This window comes from Triturus cristatus, chromosome 6, assembly GCF_964204655.1.
Source record: "Triturus cristatus chromosome 6, aTriCri1.1, whole genome shotgun sequence".
In the NCBI taxonomy this organism is placed as follows: domain Eukaryota; kingdom Metazoa; phylum Chordata; class Amphibia; order Caudata; family Salamandridae; genus Triturus; species Triturus cristatus.
The window spans coordinates 964,360,991-964,383,713 of record NC_140589.1 but is presented as its reverse complement, the minus strand read 5'-3'; the positions used below and the strand labels follow the sequence as shown (position 1 = coordinate 964,383,713).

The following is a 22,723-nucleotide window of genomic DNA, read 5'->3' as shown; positions in this document are numbered from 1 at the left end:
TTTAAACCATACTTTTTATGTTTTGTAAGGTTATAAGCAATGGACATTGAAACAGGTCTCTTCTGGGCCCTGTAGGCATGTCATTAACTTTTCATGCAAAAGCACTCACGGATTTCTGAATGAGTGTAAAAGCGTTAAGGTAACCCATCTTGTTCTGCGTACATTTCACGTGATTTACTTAATCTTGCATTCCCTTGAGTGTTTGCTTTTTCCAGGATATTCTTGTTTTGGTTTTTTAGGCAGCATAGTACTCTGAGTCACATCCAGGTGTTTGTAGCGGGGCACAATTGGGTTGTAGCTGAAGGCAGTACGAGTTTCTCTCAGTGGGGCAGTATGGTGTACAGTGGGGGAGAGAATGTGGCACTATGGCCAGAGCTGCCAAATTATGAACTGGGGAACCAGGTTCAGCCTTCTTGACCAGTCCACTCTACTGAGGAGTACATTCCTGTGCTAGTCCTTAGAAGGCCCCGCAAGACCATAGAAGTCCGGGTTCTTAGCACCAGCAGGTGGACCCTAGCGGTGGCAAGTGTGGGTTAACCTTGAATGCCTGTTCCCCCACAATCCCTACTGAAGCTCACCTCCAGTCTTGCAGGCAGGCCTATGAAGCAGCACACCCTAGAGCGACAGTGACTCTGCTACTGAGGTCACAGGACCCTTGAGCAAGGCGGCTCTAGGGCGGTGTTACCGGTATGATGGCACTGGGTGCTGACTTCGGGTGGGGGACTCATGTTTGTAAGTATATTATGTTTCTAAAAGCACTTGCTGGCTCCTTCCTCCCCTCCAGCAATGTTTGGCAACAATAAAAATGTCATGATAACGCCAGTGATTAATGTTCTTCCTAGAGAGAGATGAAGTTTTGTCAAGTGGACATAATGTTAATAGGTCAGTGGGTTACTGATTTGGTCAGTGAGATCCTTTTGTTACTTGCAGTTTATAAGTTAAAATCCTAACATAGAACAGTGAGCAATTAACTATTATCTAAGAACTGCATGCAAACTTGCAAACTGCAAGGTATAAATTAGAGCATTATGGTTTTCTTCAGTCTTTGATTATTCTAATGTTGCAAAAAGGGTTCATTTGGATAGAAATCAATTCAGGTTATTAAACAGAACCCCCAACCATGGTATTATGTTCTAAATTCAAAGTTTGTGTTTCTCCAGACCAATCACTATTAAACTATACTACCTACTAGTATGGTTGTCATGTGACTCCTACACCTTGTAGGCCTTGGTCTTATGTAACATTTCTTATACAGTGATTTACACACGTATGATTGTCTCTGTGTAATGTGTGTGATGTAAAGTGCTCTGACACCCTACATGGTTATCAGTGGCTCTGTAAATCAAATGATATGTATCTGAATGAGAGTGTGGTTATAGAGACTTGAGGGACACTGTTAAAGGGTGGTAGTGAGGGAATCCGTGGCAGAGGGAGTCGTTTGGGGACACCAACAAACATTGCTGCACAGGGCTCCACCAGCACCAGCCACGGCCTCTGCAGGTAAGAGCAGTGGGGCCGGGTTGGGGAGTTTTTGACATATGACCACGAGGGAAAATTAAATAAATAATACATTTTCCCTCGTCGTCTGTCAAAATCTCTCTCCCCCCACCCCAACCGGCCCCACAGCCCCACCACTCTTACCTTCATGGGCTGCGGCTTACCAGCACTAAAGCCGGCCCTGCCCTTGAGGCCAGTCTGCCTCACTCATCAGTACCTCCATTGGCCTCGTTTCAGCAGTAGTAGTTGCAATGCAGGATTTGCACGTACATCAAACTAAGTTCACAAACTTCAAGGTCTCTGATTCATGCACAATCACTTTTAACATGTGCTGTCTGCTTTGGGGGCACTGGAATTATGCAGCAAAGGAGGACAAAATTATGCCACAGTGTTGACCAAATTATGCAGCAAAAAAAAAGCTACTGTGTAATGCGGTATATTTACTGATACTTTATTATTTTTACACCTGCTAACAGTCTCTGCAAAGATTTTGCCTTATTGGTACCAGTGTAACTTACACATGCAGCAGTGAGAAAGGTGATCAGTCAACCTTTGCAAAGGGCCGACCTCTTCGCAGAAACACAGGTCACATTTTTTTGTAACTTTTGATCTATTCGAGCTACAAACAATTAATTAGTTAAAATCTTCAAATTATGCAGCAGATGATGCATTATGTGACACATATTGCAGAGCCATAATTATATAGAAAACAATTGCAAACTAGGATATTTTGCCATTCATGTTTGAACTGCTCTTGTGGAAAAAGGGAGAAGTGCTGATGACAGAAACTGCATGGCTCGGAGACAAATTTCTTGTGCTTCTACTTATAAGTGTATTTGGGACATTCTGTGATTGGAAACGTATCCCACTTTGTGAATGTATTTTAATGTCAATAACTCATATTAAACCTTAAACGTGTATGCATTGGTTGAATTAAATAAAATAATAAGCTGTAATTGGGTAGTGAAATGCCAAACAAATACTAAAAATTAGAATGATTTGCTCTTTCTGGCCACACCTCTGACTCCGCCCACTGACCCAATCCTTAGGTTATTCCTGCCCTCTGATTCTCCGCCCACAGTTCCCCTACTTTTTCCCCCCCACTTCGACCACTGAAGAATAGTAGTTAAATCCTCTGCATGCTAGGCGATACGAAAGAAAGGGAGAAACTGCATATATGAGTAGCATTTGCAAATACAACTCGGAGCGTAGTCTGCGTGGGATGAATGATTTTTTGTCACCGCACCTCGCATAGGGTAGGCTTGGTAGGGTCTGGAAAGTGCCGCTACTCTCTAGACACACCAACGCGTGGATCTAACAAAAGTGTCTTTCATTTCGAGATATCGTTCTGTCTACGTATTCGCGTCTAGCTTCTGCGTTCTGTGGCGTGTCCTCAGGTCAGCCGCTGTATCCGTCTCAATTGACGGTACCGAATCACACATTCATTTGTTACTCCGCTGCATATCATTAAAACACACAATTCTCAAAACACTTCCAGCCATCCCCATTAAAGACGTTAATCGCACTGCCGCTGCGCCGACAAAGTACGTCTTCAAGACCCTCCTCAAACCCCCACCCCCAACCACCACTCCCCCGCTCCACCCTCCTCGGCGGGCGGCTTCTCTTCACCGCAATCTCCCGTTACAAGGGTGCCATTAACCGGGCTGACTGACGCTCAAGGATGCTCTCAGCAATCTGGACCACTTCCGTTGCCATGGAAACACCATCCTCCAACATCCGCTGAGCGACAGAAGACGTCGAGCCACCACTGGTCTTGCACGGGATCCCTTGCGCGTCTTGACGCACACTTTACGGACGCTGGCACGAAAGCACGCACGCAAGCGCACCGCCACTCTACCTCACTGTCCATCCGCCTCTCTGCTGTCCCCCTTTAAACAACCAGGCACGTCAGGCGTCAGCACGCTTCAGGCCCCCCACAAACATGGCGCTCATCCCGTCCCAGATTCTGAGACTGGCAATACTGCTCTCCTACTTCTCTACCTTGTGCAATTACAAGGCCATTGAGATGCCGGCTCACCAGACCTACGGCGGCAGCTGGAAGTTTCTCACCTTCATAAACCTGGTAAGATGCTGCTGTCCTCCTCCGGCTCTGACATTCTCCCCATGTGCACATGACCAGAATGTTCCACACACTGAAACTACTCCTTGGACCTAAAGCAGAAGGCAACGCTGTTTATGATGGTGCCAAATGTCTACACAAATAACACTGCACGCGTCACTGTAATGTCTGCTAAAGTCCGTGTTCTGCTCACTTTTCTGTTGTGAGTAGGGCTGCCACGTGTTCCAGGAATAAAAACACCAGTCATTTATTTGCATTAGTAATTTGTTCTGTCCGGCAATGTTTGTGGCAAGACGTTCTCCCGTGCCGTGTCAGCTCTCATCTTGATATTATAATAGTTGTTAAATGTATTCTCTTTCCGTTACTATTGCCCCGTTTTCCAACATGAAAAAGGGAAACGTTTTGCCTCTCCGTTTACATACCTGGGCTATTCATTATTTTACGCTTAAAGACATTAATCATAAACCAACATCTTCCTAGTTCTTAAACCAACAGACGAAGTGGCAGAGAGATGATGTCATATTTATTCCAGCATGGTTTTCAGCGAATCTGAAATCAACCAAAGCGTCATAAACTGCAGTTACGTATGACCATTGACGGGTTTCGGAAAATATGCCCTATCGTAGCTAATTGTATAACTGATTTAGTGTTTTATATCAGATTGGCGTAGCCGTCGTTACATTTGGTGCCTGCATTCGATAGTATATACCCTTCTGACAGATGCTATTCATAATTTACAACAAAAAGCTGAAGGCCGAATAAACATAGTTTTCTTGTTTTTCTTCTGCTAATTTCAACTGTACAAAATAAGTTTGTGCACAGCATGCATCCACGTCTATTCATTAACTTCGTAAACTGTGAGATTGACATAACCGTTTAATCAAGTGACATACTCGGACACAAAATATATTCTGTGTAAAGCTTGTCACCACAACATGCATATAGAAAATTAAATGATTCTTGAGGTTACATGCCCAACCAAGCTTCTCACTAAGTAGCGAGTAGTTCATGCATCCATTTTTCAAAAACCTCGCCGCTCTTCTGAAAACAGGTTATCTGTTCTGTGCAATTATAAGGAACCTGTTTAGAACACACCCTAGACTTTTTGTAGAGTTGTATGCTATCAAATTCGACAATATTAGCCTGTAATAATATTGCGTCTAGCTCATCACCTACTGCTGCGCTGCTACAGTGAGTGCATAGCGGCTGTTCTTGCCTCCACATCTAGTTATCTAAGCTTACCTCGCGATGTAGCGGCTAGCTCCATGTAGTGGATCAAATATTTATTAATTTGTAATATAATGTATCATACATAAAGGGCATATACCTCTTATACAAGTAACCTTTCTGGTAGAAAATGTCACTGGGAATTTAAGTGAATATATTTCTCAAAATACTTGGGAATTGAAGTCAGATTCAAATGATCCATCTTTCTATAATACATTTTTTAAAAGAAAGAGTACAATTCACTTTAAATGTGTAATGTTTTATGTTCTGTGTTATGTTATCACTGTTTTTATAATGCGCAAATCACTCAGGGTATCTAGGAACTCTGTAGCAGGGGTGTGAGGCCAGTCCTAGGGGATTACTTGTAAAGCCAGGTCTTCAACTTGCGAAAGTCAAGAGAGGAGGAGGCTCTGATGTGTTGTGTGAGGTCCTTCGAGGCTTTAGGGGTCAGATACAAGACGGTGTGGACCCCTGCTCTGCTTTTGTGTGTGCATGAGGTGTGCGTTAGTGAGAGACTGGCAGAGCGGAGGAGTCTGGAAGGTTGGTGGAAGTGGTTGTATGATGTTACAACGCATTCCGTTGCAACGCATGCCCTTACCACGCATGCGTTACAATGCGAATGCAATTACTACGCATAACCTTTACCACGAAAATGCCTTTACCACGCATATTTTTACAACGATTTTCGTTGTAAAGCTATGCATGTTAATGGCATTTTTTGGTGAAGGTTATCTCTGATCCCTGCCCCAATTCTATAAACTGCTTCTGATTCCCATGCACAAACCCTTTTATCAAATACCCCTCCCCTTAACCCTAATACTTTATCCCATCTCTTCACAACCCCCTCATCCCTTACATTTTTATTTTTAGAAATGAAAATCCCCCTTACCTTTCCTCGACCTCTCCTCTTCAAGCTCTTCCGTTGTGATGAAGTACGTCATAAAGAGGAAGCGGAAATGTCTTTCCGTTTCCTCTAACAACGCCTATTGCCTCCACATTGCGACAGAAACAGGTGAGTTTTTTGGGGGGGAGACCCCCCCAAGCCCCCTTCTTTTTTGCATGATTTTTTTTGGGGGGGGAGACCCCCCCAGCCCCCTTTTTGAATAATAGCCTTTAGCACACATGCCTTTACTACGTATTTCTTAGTAAAGGTATGCGTGGTAAAGGCTATTTATGGTAACCACGCATGCGTGTAATGCATACGTGGTTAATGTTATGCATGGAAACGGCCGCGTTGTAGTGGCCGTTTCCCGGTGGAAGTTAATGTGGCTGTTCTGGTAGGCAGGACCAGTGTTGTGGAGAGGTTTCTAGGTGTGGGTGAGATGTTTAAAGTGTGCATGCTTGTATACTGGGACCGAGTGTAGCTCCCTAAGCTGTGCTGTGATGTGGGTTTGGCATAGGAAGTTGAAGACTAGTCTGGCTGCTTTGTTTTGGACAGTCTGCAGTCTTCTTGTAAGCTGGTTGGTGATTCCTGCTCAGATTGTGTTTTCATACAATTTAACCATTTTATGAATTTTTTCATATCAATGCTCTTTGAATTGCCATTCACTTTTCCTTTACTATTGGCAATAAGTCTAAAACTCTCTTATATGGGTTCAGTTTAGACAGCAACAACGACACCACATTCTAACAAGCAATGGGGAACTAAGATCACCCCCCTTACTCTCACATCTGGATGGTAGCAAAACCCTGTCACCAGGGCCGGATCTAGCGCTGGTGGTGCCCTGTGCGACAATGTTTGTTGGCGTCCCCCCAATGACCACCTCCATCAGGGATTCCCTCACTACCACCCATCAACAGTGCCCCTCAAGTCTCCATAACTACTCTCTCATAGATACATTAAATTAGTGTAATAGCACCACTGATACCAGTGTAGGGTGTCAGAGCCTTCTACATCACACATATTACACAGAGACAATCAATCCAGTAGAGTAGCTAGCCCTTTGACCGCCCGTGGCGGTCACTGCGTTTGCCACCCCGCAGTGGACAATTGAGGAGTGGGGGGGATTGCCACGCCGAGACAGCAGATAAGAGCGGGGGAGGCTGACGCTGCCAAAACTGTTGTGGCCTGGGGCGGACCGACCCCCTCTCCCCTTGTTTCGCCACTTAATCAATTGTACGTGTGTAAATCAGTGTATGGGAAACATTACGTAAGACAGAGGACTACAATAGGAGTCATGTCATCCATACTTGTAGGCAGTATAGTTCAAGAGTGCTTGGTCTGGAGAAGCACAAACTTAGAATATAAAACTTAACACCATGTGTCGGGGGTTCTCCTAAATAATAAGAATTAATTTCTGTGCAAATGAACCCTTTTTGCAACATTAGGATAAGGAAAGATTGAGGATAAAATCATAACTCTCTAATCTATACATTGTAGTTAACATGCAGCTCTTTGATGACAGTTAATTGCTCACTGTTCTACATTAGGATTTTAACTTATAAACTGCAAGTAACAATAGGATCGCTCTGACAAAAGCAGTAACCTTCTGACTTATTTACATGATATGATATTTTTGATGTGCATGGTACACATTCTTTGCAGCAGGCACATCAACCCTCAGTGCAACCTTAGGATGAATCAACTCCAAAAGCTCCGGGATTTATCGCGACATGTTTATTGTTTCCTGAAAATTGCTGGAGGCAAAGAATGCAGCAGAAGGTGCTTTTAAAACCAGAATATATGTTGCTCTGCCCTAGAGCTGGCCCTGCCTACAACTTACTTTGTTTAAATTCACAAACTGAAAGTGAATTACACAAAATTAAGCTGACATAGAATGTCTCTGATAATCAGAGAGGTAAGACAGACATACCGATTATGTAAGTAGAGAGCGGAGCTCGGCTCTATGTGCCTAGATCAATTAAATGAAATCCCTGAAAGTTCACACAAAACCTTTTATTTTATTTTATGACTCCTAAGCAAAGCAAATATTTCACTGCAGCGCATGGGTGGGCATAAAAGTGTGCTCCTGATCTGGATAACATTGTTATCTCTCTTCTATTTCTGCGAATATTAACATTGTGGGAAATAAAGAGAGACCATAGTGTTCAACAGTGCAGGCCTTTGGGCAATGCGACTGGCGACGATTTCAGAGCACAAATGGCGCCCCCCTGACCTTGGCACCCGGTGCGGTGGCACCAGTAGCGGTCCGTGGAGGTAGTTCGGTGGGCCAGTGAGGCGGGGCGGGGGAGGGGCTGGGTGGGGAAATGTAAACACCGGAATATGGATGAACGGAGGTAAGTACACATTTAAATAAGTAAAACGAATTCCTTTGTGCGCGCTGCATCGCAAAATGCGATGCAGCGCACGCAACGAAATTCGTTTTATTTATTTAAATGTGTACTTACCTCCGTTCATCCATATTCCGGTGTTTATATTTCCCCACCCTGCCCTTCCCCTGCCCCGTCTCACTGCCCCACCGAACTCCCTCCACGGACCGCTACTGAGTGGCACTGCCCAAAAGCCGGCACTGCCTGTCACACAGCCTCTCAGGTTCCACAGTGACCCTCCCTTAAGAGCATCCTACAAGCCACAGTTTGCCATATCAGACACAGGACGACTATAAAAACATCAACGCCACCCTGATGGAACTCTATAAGCTCTCATTGCCAGTAGCCCTGTCTATCTGGTTGGTAAGTGTTAGAAATGGGATTTCTGGTTGGCTAAGGCTTGCGCCAAAGTCAGGCAGAAACCACCACTCTAGTCAGGGCAAGGAAGTTACACGCCAAAGATAACCCCTGCTCACCCCCTTGGTAGCTTGGCACGAGCAGACAGGCTTATCCCTGAGGCGATGTGTAAAGCGTTTGCGCGCGCACCCAGCAACAACACCCAAGGCCCACCACAAAGGAAACTCCACACAAGGTATTATATAAAAATAACCTTTGTATTATACACAACACATTAGATAAAAACACACACTTTACAATGTGCCAACAGGCACGGGCAGAATTTACAAGGGATTATATATACAGGGGACAGGGCCACATGGACCACTGTCAGGAATTAGCACTCTTTAGAAATAGCACTTAGAACGTAGGAATAATATTTTAGAACATAGCACATACAATCACTGTAGCACTAAAAATAGAACATATAGCACACAACCAGTAACTACTGGTAACCAGAAAGTACCACCTACGCAACCCTAACCACCTTTAGGAATATTACGCAGGGAACTAGGACCTTACTAGTACCACCTGTACTAAGGAGAAAACAACCACCTAAGTATCACTCTACCTGTAGGGGTCTAAGCACATAAACACAGGATGCATAAAATACATTCAGAGGTGCAACACAGTTTAGGAAAAAAATATCATGAAGGCATTGCGCAGGCGCAAAAAGTACATGTATGAAAATCACCAGGCACCCTAGGGGAGGGCACAACACAGCAAAACTGTCCCCAGGCCAACTGGCCTCTCAGGGGTGCAGAAATGACCAATAGCCGATAATGTCAGGGCGCGACTGCGCAGGCTGCGCAAGCCAGGCGCACAATGCACAACCTAAACGTTGCAGCTGCCCACTAAGTGCTGGGCAGCTGGAGAACATGAGCGTGGGCACTACTGTGCCTTGAACACGAGTCTGTCCGCCCTGGAAGCCTTCTAGGCTCTGAAAGGAGGATGCCCCCAAAACAGCGTGGGAGCCTCGTGGGCTCTAAACAAACAATGTGCCCCGTCGTGGGAGCCTAACGCGGGGCTCGGAACACCAATTTGCCCAGTCGGGGGAGCCTCACTCGGGGCTCTAGGCAAAGCGGAATAATGGCCCCAAATAACGTTGGAGCGGCCCGCTGCCTTCCGGGGCCGCTCTGCTGATCAACAAAATGCCCCCGTTAGGTTTAGAGCCTCCCTGGGCTCTTCAAAAACAATGTGGGTCGTGTTGGAGCGCACCAGCGCTCAGCAACCACCCAGGCTGCTTCGCGCACCCTCCCGGCAAGCGCCCCACTTACCGGGCTGAAGCGGAGGCTGCGCTGACGTCTCCGGTGGCGGCGGGGCTCTCCTTTTCCTCACGAGAGCCCCGCTCGGGCAGCCAGTACCTCCGGGACCCCTCTCGTCCTCGCGGCCGCCCTACTTCACCGGAGCCCTTCTGGGAAGCGCGGGGTAGGCTCCTGTCGACTTCCTGGTTTGAGATGAGGCCCCGCCCACGTCACCAAGGGCGCTGCCTGACTTCCTGTCTTCCCCGGGGCCGCGGCGGTGATTTCTCGGCAATGAGAGGGGTAGGCTCCCTCTGTAGATGTGATATACGGCGGGGTGGGCACCCGCCGTAAAATAAACAAATTAGCGGCGTGGGCACCCGCGAGCACACCACAATGCGGGGTGGGCTCCCGCTCGATCAAATAATTAAATAAGCGGGGTAAACGCCGAGTGGGCACCGGCTGGCATCAATAAAGCGCTCCTGAGCGCTAGAGGCAAATCCAAGCGCGTTGGGGGAAAGAAAAAGCGCTTCCAGGCGCTTAGGGGCCCCAAACAAAGCGCTCCCAGCGCTATGAAGCCAAGAAAAGCGCTCCCAGCGCTATGAGGGAAAGGAAAGCCCTGCCTGGTGCTTTAGGATAAAAAGAACCACAAAGTCCAGCAAAGTTCTCCCCTGCACACAGCAAGGCAGGGGTGGGGGCAAGGCTGGACCCAGAGCCAGCTCACTGGGCCTCCAGGCAGGGAGGTAGTCCAAGTGGCGGTCCTCTGGTCCAGCAGCAGCAGCAGCCCCCCTCAGGCAGGATCCTGGCAAAGAACAGTTTCTGTGGGGACACAGCCCCATTTTTATACAGCAAACCCCTTTGTTCTGGGTTCAGGGTGAGGGGGAAAACCAGTCGCAGCTGGTTGGGGAGCACCCTTGATGTGCTCAGCCCCTCACTCTATTCACTGGCAGGGCTAGGGTCGTCAGTCGCACCACAGGGGGCGGGGCCAGCATTGTGTGTGGAAAACCCTGTCCTATTCAGGACCCAGGTGTACTCCTCCCACCCATCTAGCTGCTGATCTCCCCATTCACCACTGGGTGACTCATCCTGACTCTGGGGAATCCCTAGCCCGTCACATGACACGACCAGCCAATCACGCGACAGACACACTGCACACAGAAGTGCCCACTTCTAGAAGTGGCACTTCCACACTAGGTACATGCACGCCGCACACATCATCGCGCAGCATTCACTCCCACGAGTCCGCACATACCAAACTCGGGCCTGCACACCCCACGCATCAGGAACTACTAGGGACACATACATTCCCCATTCATTCCTATGGGAGGGCAGGCCTATCTCACCACATGCACTCAGAGCACGCACGCACTTTACCCTGGGACACAGGGAAAGTGCGCAGAAACCAAGAAATCACCACACCAAGTCACCAGTAAAAAGCAAAAAAGTTCAGGGGTGAACCTGCCAGAAGGGCCAAGTCCAACAGTAAGCTCACAATTCTGGTGGCTCTCACCACACCTGCAACTAGGATAAAATCATCCTGGAAATGGAGTAGTTAAAAAAGAAAAAAACAAGGCAACAATCCTTTTCCAAATATCAGCCCATATCTGGAATAACATTGTAATGTCCATCAGGACTTACCCAGCATTGCTTTAATTTAACAAAAAGAGTTGAAGATGCACCTTTGTAAAGAACACTGCATCCCAATGTAGTAACAGTCTTAGAAACTAACTAGGTCTCCATTCACATGTTGAGAGGATGTGGCCTCACGGCTAGAGCGGTCAACCTCGAAGGTGGGGCACCGGGTTTGAGTCTCGGCAGGAACGCTCAATATACTTTGATTCTGGGCAAATCTCTTAATCTCCCCGTGCCTAACAAAATGAATGTGTCCATCTGTGACGCAACTGGTGCTCATGTAAAGCGCTCTGGTACCTTCAGGTCGAGTTCGCTCTATCTGAAACAAAATAAAAAAAATGGTATCATTGCTCCTGACCTTAGCTAGGTCAATACTACATACATACATATATACATACATTCAATTTACATTTGGACACCAAATTATATTTACAAAAGAAGCAATTACTTTCATATTAAATACAGAACAAACCAATCAAATCAATTCAGATATTTTTCTGAAATGTTATATAAGATACAAACACTTTCTTGATATATTAACAGTCCAGGCAAAAATAAAAAAATGCATCATTTCCTATTACAGCACACATTCTAATGATCATGTTTCTATGTTTCTCAAACTCTGGGTAAAAAATAAGTGCTTAACAAGATGCCAGAGAACAACGCATGGTAGCATGAACCTCTCCCCAGCGCCTATACTCCCTCACATATTGCTCAAGGCGGGACAGCAAGGGACAGTGTGTTGTTAGCCTTGGCAGGTTGCTGCACCAGAAATCTGACCACGGTAGGTTCTTTGGTACATTTTGAGATACTTATAACCTCCTTGCATCTACAAATGCTTGCTAAAATGCTCCCTTTGCATACTTTTTCCTAAACATGATTTCACTGTATGTTGCTCATTGCCTCATATTTGTGCATTATGCTCCATGAATGGTATCTTTTTGTAAGCTTAAATTGTAGAGTTCTTTGCTACAATTTTTATGGTCACATAGTAAGAATGGCATTGAAGTAGAAAGCTGGGAAACCATTTGTTAAATACAATACTTTTATTGCTGCCCATTGCATTACAGCAGTGCAAAAAGGCAAATGTTATTTTCAGTTAGTTTACCCCCCATTCAGCAAATGTCGTAATGGATTGTACCTTTGGGGAATGGGTCTAATCATTTTAAACGGCATGGCTTAGGGTTACTCGACTCAATGGAATTTAAGCAGAATTTGTGTCTCTTACCAGGATTTGTTGGTGACTGAAAGTCGTTTCTGCGTATTAGTTTCTCAGAAGCAAGTGTAACAGTTTCCAGTCTTTAGGTGCTCACTTCATTGACCAAAATCCATCCCAAGAACCAGGGGTGTTGGTGACCTCATCAGCAAGCTTAGCATTGGAGTTGTTATACATGCTTCATAGCCATCTGATCATTTGAACTGGCATGTGGTGCATTGGTGGGTGGGTGCGAGGGACACCTGCACTGGCATCACCCATGATGAAACTATATTTTTGAGAAATTGTGGACTTTGCCATCTGGTACTTTTAGTCTGTCAATTCAAAGAAACACAGGGACTCATTTATGAGTCCTTGCGTCACTATTCCGCCGTCGGTGCGTCACTTTTTGTGACGCACCAGCGGCATAAAAATTGGACCTTATTGCACCATATTTACAAAGTGACGCATCTAGGTAGATGCGTCACTTTGTAAACCCCTGCTCTACATTATACCTGCGTCAGGTATAATGTATGCAGGGTGGGCGTTCCCACGTACGTAAGCATCGTAGAAGTGACGCAGTGAAATCTACGAGATTTCACTGCGCCACTTCTAGGGCGCAAATGCGTCAATATCTTACGCCTGCCTCACAGCAGGCATAAGACTGACGCAGGCCCTTTCACAAGGGGCTTGCCCCATGTGAAAGGACACATTGCTGGCGTTGCGTCACTTTTGTGACACACTCCAGCAATGCGTTACTTTTGCTCCTACAGATACGTCAGAAATACTGACGTATCTGTAACTCCTTGCGACATGATGCATCATACTGTAAATATGACGCATCCATCATGTCGCAAGGAGGGCGCACTGAGAAGTGACGAATCGCTGCTTTCACGCAGCGATGCGTCACTTCTCATACATGAGGCCCACAGTATTTACACATTACTTGTGATAGAGAAACATGCCTCATTCCAACTTTGCTATACAAGGGCTCAAAAAACGACAGAGCAAGACAGGTTTAAATTTAATGGAGGAATTCTAAGCAACACATATCATGGCCTGTGGCTCGTGTGGGATCTTGGACCAGACAGAATACCTCGGCTCACACCACTGTTGGTATTGATGCCAAAGCACTTTGTGTGTCACTACACTGCCAAGACGAATTTACAGGTATTTACATTGTTAGACTAGTAAGTGGGAAATTATATATTTGACTTGGCAGAGAAGTCTTCAAAGTATAATTATGCCAAGAAGGAGATACTGATTCCTTACATTAGCTCAACCGTTGCCTGCTGCTTTAGAAAGCTGTGTGTATCTGTAGCGCTTTTTGAAGTTTTCCAAATTGGCATCATGCGCAGTTACCTGAATTTACTTTAAGTATACCTTAGAACATGTTATAGCCTTCTTTCAATATTTTGTAGGTGATCCTGTGATATATTGGGTACATAGGAAAAAGTTGAAGAAAAGGTAGTGTGCCCCTGTGGATTATACTAGCAAGTCATCTAATAAGTATTTTTGTCTTTCTGGTCAATTTGAACAAGTCTTTTCAAAAGGTCATGTTAAAATTTGACGTGACTGTCGCAAAAGAAACCAAAACACTTTATAGAAATAAAAGATTTCATCAATATGAATGGAAGACTCATTGTGAAGAAGGACAAACACGCATGCAGATTTATTGACCTAGCCCTTTTACTGGTTAAGAGGCATATAGCTATAGCATGGAAAGAGAGCAAGCTGCCAGATGTAGACAGCTGGCTGTGTGATTTATCATAAATGGGCCAGAGGGGAGGCAGACACCGTGACCAAAAATCGACAGAGAGGCTTGAGGGGACCGGATGGCTCAGTTTGGGATAGTTTCATCACTAAATTGGAAGCAGAAAATGACATGAGACCACTGTGACTATACACAATAGAGCTCACTCTCACTGAATGAAGGGAGACATTGGGGCAGATTTACGACTTCTGGCGCATCTCTGCTAATCAGCAGAGATGCGCCAGAAGAGTTGCGACGCATCTGCCCACCCGTGCGCCACCACTGATGCGCCACATTTACAATGCGGCGCACCGTGGTGCTCGGATGGGCAGATGCGTGACGCATCCCCCGTCGGAAAGGCGGCGCATTGCTGGAGTTGCGTCGCAAGCGCGACGCAGCTCCAGCAAGGCTTGGGGGTGCCCTATCCCTAACATGCTGCGTCAATCCTTACGCCTGCTTCAAGCAGGCGCAGGGTTTTGACGCTGCATGGCCTTAAAAGTGACTGAGTGAAATCTTGTAGATTTCACTCAGCCACTTTTAGGAGGCGTTCCTACGCCGGAACGCCCCCCCTGCGCCGGAACACCTACATGTGGCGCAGGGCTTTACAACGTGACACATCTCCCAGATGTAAATACCCCGCAGCATGGCGCTGGCTTTACGCCGCCACTACGTCACAAAAGTGACGCAACGGCGGCGTAAAAGAGACGCAAGGGGCTTGTAAATCTGCCCCATAGTATGTACTGAAACAGACAGAGGGGGAGACCAAGAAGTATAAAGCGACCCAAACCCACACCATGTATGGCCTGTAGTAGCAGCAGCTCAACTTTGCCTTCGACCTACTCCACAGAACCACCATGAGCCTAGACTCGATGTTGTCTTTGGGGTGCAGACAGCTAAAGTCTCTGAGCAACACACAGTACAGGGGCGGGTAGCGCCATGGAATGCATATTTGTATTGGAAGAGTGGAAGTGGTGTACCAATGTAATTGATGCATGTGTTATGGAGGAGCGGGCACAGACCCGCACTGTTATGTTGTTTGTTGAAAACCAATAAAGAAATACAAAAAAATGAAATGAAGACTCAACTAGTTGGAAAGAGACTTGATTTTTACTGTTTCTCAGAGAGGTTAACATCCATTGTTATTCTAAACTCCTCTATGGCATTAAATGCAATTGTGTTTGGCCAAAGGGATGAGGTCTCCAAGAATATGACAAGAGTTTCTGGGGAACAAACTCAATGCAAATATGAATTCACTGTCCCAGATTCCATTGTCAAACCTCTAATGTTACTTTATGTCACCTTCTCAGAAGTGTATGATTTTGAGGCACAGCAGTCTAATAATTTCCCATTGACAGTGTAGAAACGTTTACTGCTCAAATTCTAGCCCAAACCTTGTGTATATGGATCACATATTACCCATATAGATACCTTCTCAATGTTACTGAGAATCAGGGTGAAGTAGTTATGTTTTGATCTTTTTTGAGAGCAGGTCATTATTTTTTAGGACATTATTCCTCAATGTTTACATGAGTAAATCCTAAACTCAAGGATAGTCTTAGCATCATGGTTGTCAGAAAGATGGAATTGGCTTTAGGATTATCTCATATTGTTGATATCACCCACATCTGTATAGCAACCTCAAACAGAGACTGCACAATTTAAATCGTGGGGGCAACCTGTATCATCATTTGCATCATGCCCATGAATATGTGGCTTGATTACTCAAGGAATGAATGTTCCTCGTTGTCACAGATACTCATTCAAGGTCGTGCAAAGTCAGTGTCACAGCTGACATCTCCAAAGGTTCAGCCATCAACGATCTGCAGGGTATCATTAAGTAGTTGGGATCAGATCCAGTGGTCCTGCCTGCTAATCATATTAGACATATATTGGATTTGCTAATTTCTGACAAGACACAATCAAAATTTTATTTGACAAATACTTGTTATCTCTATATATCTAAAAGTTTTATTTTATTTTCCTTGCATTTGGTCATCTTAAATCACCAGGCACTACTTTGTCTTTCATTTAAGTACAAGCTAGCTGATTAGTTTTTACTTTATTAGGACGCTTGGAGTTTATTTTGCTACTGATACTGTTGTGTCACTAGAAACCGAAGAGGTAGAACAGAAAAAGTCATCACCCTGCTTCATCGACAAGCTAAGGTCTAATAATATGTTTTATAGCTGTAAGAAGACATCTTTCGCTGTACTCCGGGCACTAATTTATGAACTATTTGTTTAAAAGTGTTTCTTCAGAATGGTGCTCACTGTTTTTCATTTTCCTCCAACTGCTTTAAGTGCAAGAGAGTCTGTGCATTGAGAAGCAGGCGTTGGCCTCGTTCCCGATATTCCTAATTGTTGTCCCTGAGTAATAAAGCTCAATTAACCCCTTCGCTGCTAGGCGTTTTCCCTCCCTGTGCTAAGCCTTTTTTTGGCTATTTGGGGTAGTGCGCGCTTAGGCCCCTGTAACTTTTTGACCACATAAGGTATCCACACCAAATTTGCGTCCTTTTCTTACAACATCATGGGGATTCTAAAAGGCCCCAGGGTTTGTGGATTCCCCTGGAGGGGTCACAGAAATGAGCCAAAATACAGCTAAATTCTGTTTTTTGAGGAAAAAATGGGAAAAAGGGCTGCAAATGAAAGCGTCTGGGTTTTTCCCTGCAAATGTTATCAAAAAGGGTTTGTGGGGCTGAAATCACCATTTCCCCAGCTTTTAGGGAATGACAGACTTTTGTCAGAAAACCAACATTTTTTACACAGTTTTGGCATTTTTCTGGGACATAGCCTATTTCTGCTATTTTTTGTGCTTTCAACCTCCTTCCAGTTAATGGTAGAAATGGGTATGAAAGCAATAATGGATCCTGGAAAGCAATACATTTTAGAAAAGTAGACAACATTTTCAATTCAGCAAGGGGTCATTTGTGTAGATCCTTCAAGGTTTCTTTATAGAAACTAACAGTTAAATATAGGAAAAATTGAACATTAGTTGAAAAAAACAGCCTTTTGTGTCAACGTATTCGCTTGTAACTTCTTTTAATTATGACAACTCTTTAAATGCAATATACTGTTACATCCGCTGGACCTGTCTGGTTGTGGGGATATATAGGACTTGTAGGTTCACCAAGAACGCGACGAACCCAGAGTCAAAAACTGAGCAGCAATTTGCAATAGCTTTTTATTATGTACCGGGTATATAGCAATTATTGTGGGAAAATGTATACATGGAAAAATCGGTATGAAAGACACCTATGTATTTCTGAAATGGGAAGAAATTATAGAGTTTAGAAACAGTAGATATTTGCACATTTTCGAAATTGGGAATACTCATACTAGCTTGAGAATTATTGGTCATTTTTCTAAATAACTTATTTTTTACACAATGTCTTTCATTTGGAAGACAGAAATGCATCGAAGGTCAATAGGTAATAACAGTTGCATTACAAATATGAATTACCCTAACTCTCCCGATAAAAATGGTACCTCACTTGTGTGGGTAGGCATAGTGCCCACGACAGGAAACGGCTCAAAACCTAACGGGAGCACACCACATTTTCACAATGAAAAATTACCCTTTTTTTGCAAAGTGCCTAGCTGTCGTTTATGAACCCTAGCTCTGCCGGCACCCAGGGAAATATAGCAAAACTATACATTTTTGAAAACTAGACACCCAGGGGAATCCAGTATGGGGTGACTCGACTGCCTCCCACCAGTTTCTGTACCCAGAATCCCTTGCACACCTAAAAAATTGTCAAAAAAAACAAATTTTCCCCACATTTCTGTGGTGAAAAGTTCTGGACTCTGCGTGGATCCTTAAATTTCCACGCACCATGCGTTCCCCAAAGTCTTCCGAGAAAAATGGTACCTCACTTGTGTGGGTCGGCCTAGTGCCCGCGACAGGAAACGGCGCAAAATGCAACGTGGACACACCTTCGCAGTGAAAAATGACCCTTTTTTGGCAAAGTGCCTAGCTGTTGTTTTTGAACCATAGTTCTGCCGGCACCTAAGGAAACCTAGCAAACCTATACATTTTTGAAAACTAGACACCCAGGGGAATCCAGGATGGGCTGACTTGACTGTCTCCCACCAGGTTCTGTTACCCAGAATCCCTTGCAAACCTAAACAATTGTCAAAAAAATACATTTTCCCCACATTTCTCTGGTGGAAAGTTCTGGAATCTGCGTGGATCCACACATTTCTACCCACCCCAGGTTCCCCAAAGTCTTCCAAGAAAAATGGTACCTCACTTGTGTGGGTCGGCCTAGTGCCCACGACAGGAAACGGCTCAAAACGCAATGTGGACACACCTCAATTTCGCAGTGAAAAATGACCCTTTTTTGGCAAAGTGCCTAGCTGTAGTTTGTGAACCATAGCTCTGCCGGCACCTAGGGAAACCTAGCAAACCTATACAATTATTAAAACTAGACACCCAGGGGAATCCAGGATGGGGTGACTTGACTGCCTCCCACCAGGTTCTGTTACCCAGAATCCCTTGCAAACCTAAAACATTATTAAAAAAAACACATGTTGGCCACATTTCTGTGGTGGAAAGTTCTGGAATCTGCGTGGATCCACAAATTTCCACCCACCCTGTGTTCCCCAAAGTCTTCTGAGAAAAATGGTACCTCACTTGTGTGGGTCGGCCTAGTGCCCGCGACAGGAAACGTGCAAAAGGCAACGTGGACACACCTCAATTTCGCAGTGAAAAATGACCCTTTTTTGGCAAAGTGCCTAGCTGTAGTTTTTGAACCATAGCTCTGCCGGCACCTAGGGAAACCTAGCAAACCTATACATTTATTAAAACTAGACACCCAGGGGAATCCAGGATGGGGTGACTTGACTGCCTCCCACAAGGTTCTGTTACCCTGAATCCCTTGCAAACCTAAACAATTGTAAAAAAAAACACATTTTGTCCACATTTCTGTGGTGGAAAATTCTGTAATCCGCGTGAATCCAGAAATTTTCACCCACCCCGCGTTCCCCAAAGTCTTCAGAGAAAAGTGGTACCTCACTTGTGTGGGTCGGCCTAGTGCCCGCGACAGGAAACGGCGCAAAACGCAATGTGGACACACCTCAATTTCGCAGTAAAAAATGACCCATTTTTGGCAAAGTGCCTAGCTGTAGTTTTTGAACCCTAGCTCTGCTGGTACCTAGGGAAACGTACCAAACCCACACATTTCTGAAAACCAGACATCCAGGGGATTCCAGGGAGGTATGGCTTTCGTGGATCCCCCAATGTTTCCCTACCCAGAATCCCCTGCAAACCTCAATTGTAGCTGAAAAATCCACTTTTTTCACACATTTTTGTGTTGGGAAGTTGTGGCATCACAGGGCTGACACAAATTTCCTACCACCCAGCATTCCCCCGCATCTCCCGATAAAAACGGTGCCTCAGCCGTGTGGGAGGCCCAAGTACCCGCGACAGGCAAGGGCACAAAACGTAGTGAGGCGGCATCAAAATTGCCTATAACAAAACAACCTGGTTTTGCAAGGGGGGTCACCTGGGTTTTTGGCCCCGTGCTCGGCGGCCATCTAGGGAAACCTACCAAACCCACACATTTCTGAAAACTAGACACCTGGGGGCTTTCATATATAAATTAAACAAAGTTGGGCTCAGAATAAAGCCCTGCGGGACCCCGACATTCATGGGAGGAATAGCAGCAGAAAAGGGAGGTGACCATATAGTTTGGAGACGGTTGCTGAGAAATGACCTGATCCAGCTCAAGGCAGTGCCGCCGACACCGCCTTCCACCAGTCTTTGCACCAGTCTATTGTGGGGCATGGTGTCGAAAGCCGCGGAGAGGTCCAATAATACCAAGACCGCATTGCCTCCCCTGTCTAGCGTGGCTTTTATAGTTTCAGCCACTTCTAATAGGGATGATTCAGTACTAAAGTTTGCCCTAAAACCTGACTGACTAGGGTGCAAAAGATGATTAGTCTCGATGTACTCAGGAATAATGGAATTGACATATTTCTCCAAGACCTTGGCAAAGAAAGGGAGCAAGGATATAGGGCGATAGTTACCAGCTACCTCAGGGTCAGCCGAGTTTTTTTTTTAGCAATGGAAGAATTCTGGCATGTTTCCAGCAGGGAGGCATATATCCTTCCCGCAAGGCGTTGTTTAAGATCCGATTCACAGTAGGAATAATCACCTCTGCAGTTGACGACAGCACCTTGGCTGGACAGGGGTCGGCAGGAGAGCCTGATTTTAAGGACTTCATGAAAATTAATGATTGGTCCATAGAGATGGCAGGGAACTGCATAAGGGAGAATTCTGATCTTACAGCAATACTAGGGGAATCTAGATCTGCTGTAGGAACCAACGGCTGCATTTTGATGGAGTCCTGTATTTTTCTAATTTTATCATGGAAAAAAGAAGCCATCATATTAGTCCATTCACTGGTTGGTGCAAACGGGCGTCTGATAGCTGCAGGTGATGAAAAGTTCTTGACAATATTGTAAAGTTCTCTACTTTTATTGCCAGCCTGGTCAATTTTCGTGGAGAAAAAGAGTTTCTTGCCCTCGCAAACTTTCCGGTAATGGTCTCTTAGTGCCGCTTTAAAGATAAATTTGTCATGGGCCATGTAGTTTGCTCGCCATATTCTTTCGAAGTGTTTGCATGCACTTTTACTCTTCCTTAGAGCTTCCGTATACCAAGGGGCAGAAACACGATTCACCTTCGCCATTCTCTGAGTAGGGGGGCAAGTTCAGAGGTTCTAAGGAGCGGCCATTGCTCCAAAGAGTGCACGTCGCTTTCGAGAATCCCACAAGTTGGAATCGGGTGGGATTGTAAAGCCCTTTGCATCGCCTCAGGTGTGATTAGGTTAAAAGGCCTAAAACTACTATCACGACTACTAGCAAGACAAATTCTTATACTAAACCATACATATGGGAACTTTTAATACTGTTTGTCATTGTACTCATAATTTACTCTATGCATAAGTGCAGTTACAACCTTCCATGTTTGTGATACCCCTCCAAACCGAAACACAACACCAAACTACTTTCTACATAATCCACACTGTGAACACACATTCTACCAACAATGCACAATACATATATTAAACACTTTCTCAACCAGGTGAAGCACTCTGTTACCTCATCAGAGCTATAAGGCACTGTACTATTATGCAATTCATCTTGTTGTTAACAGAAGTTTTAAGGTTAGACAAGCAAAGTTGACACCCATCTAATCAGATCTAATAAATCACCGAAACATTAGGTGGGTTAGCTTTCAGGAGATGGATCAAGATAGTTTATTTTTTCTGCCTCAAGATCCCCTGACTATAGTAATAACATGATTTGAGCTAAGGTTCTCATAATGCACTCTACTTCCACTTTTTAATTTCTCTACAAAATTATGAGGGATTTAGCAACTAGAAGTCCTTCTTTAAATATTGTAGTATGATGTTTACCCAAACCATTATGGCGTGACAGGGTCTGGTTTATTTAGAATATAATCTACAATGATGATCAGGTTTCTAGATTGATAAGGCATCATCTGACAACAATAACATGTTGCAGTGTATCTTCTGAACAAGCAATGTAAATTACTTTCAGAACCCCCTTGAGAGGGCCATGGGCAAGCAGGAGCTACAGGGCTCAACTGTAGGGGATGAGGCCTTTTACTCCTGATGTCCTGGGGCGCGACCTACTATGGATTCTAAGCAACTGGGCCAAGTACCCCTTCAGCACTTGACACTTAGGAATAGTGTGGTCTGAACAGTTCTACTAAATGCAGCCCTTGTCTGGCATACGGATGTTGCCAACTTTGTTGTGCACTCGAGCAACAACCAAATCGGTGCAGAAGTTGTTTCCTCACACTTCGCTCAATTCATCAGAATTCCCCACTGGACTTCGCTCCCTCCACTGCTTTCATCTTCCTCTCAGGGCTCACTGGGCTTGGCAAGCAGACAGGAGCTGGTGCTCTAGGGCAGATGGTCTTGGATTCCCTGGGGAATGTCCCCTCACTCAGCAGGGAAACTAGAAGGCCTTGGGCCCAAGTCTTGGCCACAGACAGAAGTCTTTAGAGCTTCTCTTCCCTGCACCACCTGACTGGCTGATTGACAATTTTTGGGGTCTCGAACTCCCTTCCTATAGTCATTTTCCAGCGACTAAAAGTGATTTAGGATCTGAGTTTTTGAAGTTTATGTTGAGGGTGTGCTTCCTTTTGAAGTGATCACTCCTCTGCCCTCTCTTTCTCTTGAAAGCAGTTTGTCACAGCAGGAGCGCCTTCAAAGCTGATAGCCCTTCAACACAGGCCATGGGATTGACTAGAGTTCACACCAGGGTGTCAGCCACATTGATATGTGTATTTAATGTTTGCCCAGCGCCTCAGCCATGCTCTTAATGATCATCTTATCAGTCCCATCTCATTCCCTTCCTGAGATATGCCCCTGCCCCTTCTTTGTGAGATTTCTCTAAATGAAA

At 45.1% G+C, this 22,723-nt stretch overlaps 1 protein-coding gene across 2 annotated transcripts in view; it reads left to right on the top strand.

Annotated features, from left to right (window-relative positions):
• The first annotated feature begins 3,193 nt into the window (after positions 1-3,193).
• The window catches only part of AIG1 (androgen induced 1), a 1,670,352-nt gene continuing 1,650,822 nt past the window's right edge, over positions 3,194-22,723 (top strand). The window contains exon 1 of one of the 2 annotated variants that reach the window (XM_085611671.1): positions 3,194-3,580. In XM_085611671.1, coding sequence (XP_085467797.1) covers positions 3,440-3,580 — 141 coding nt within the window. In that variant the 5' untranslated portion in view covers positions 3,194-3,439. The remainder of the gene's footprint in view (positions 3,581-22,723) is intronic. The other variant, XM_085611670.1, reaches the window with a different exon arrangement.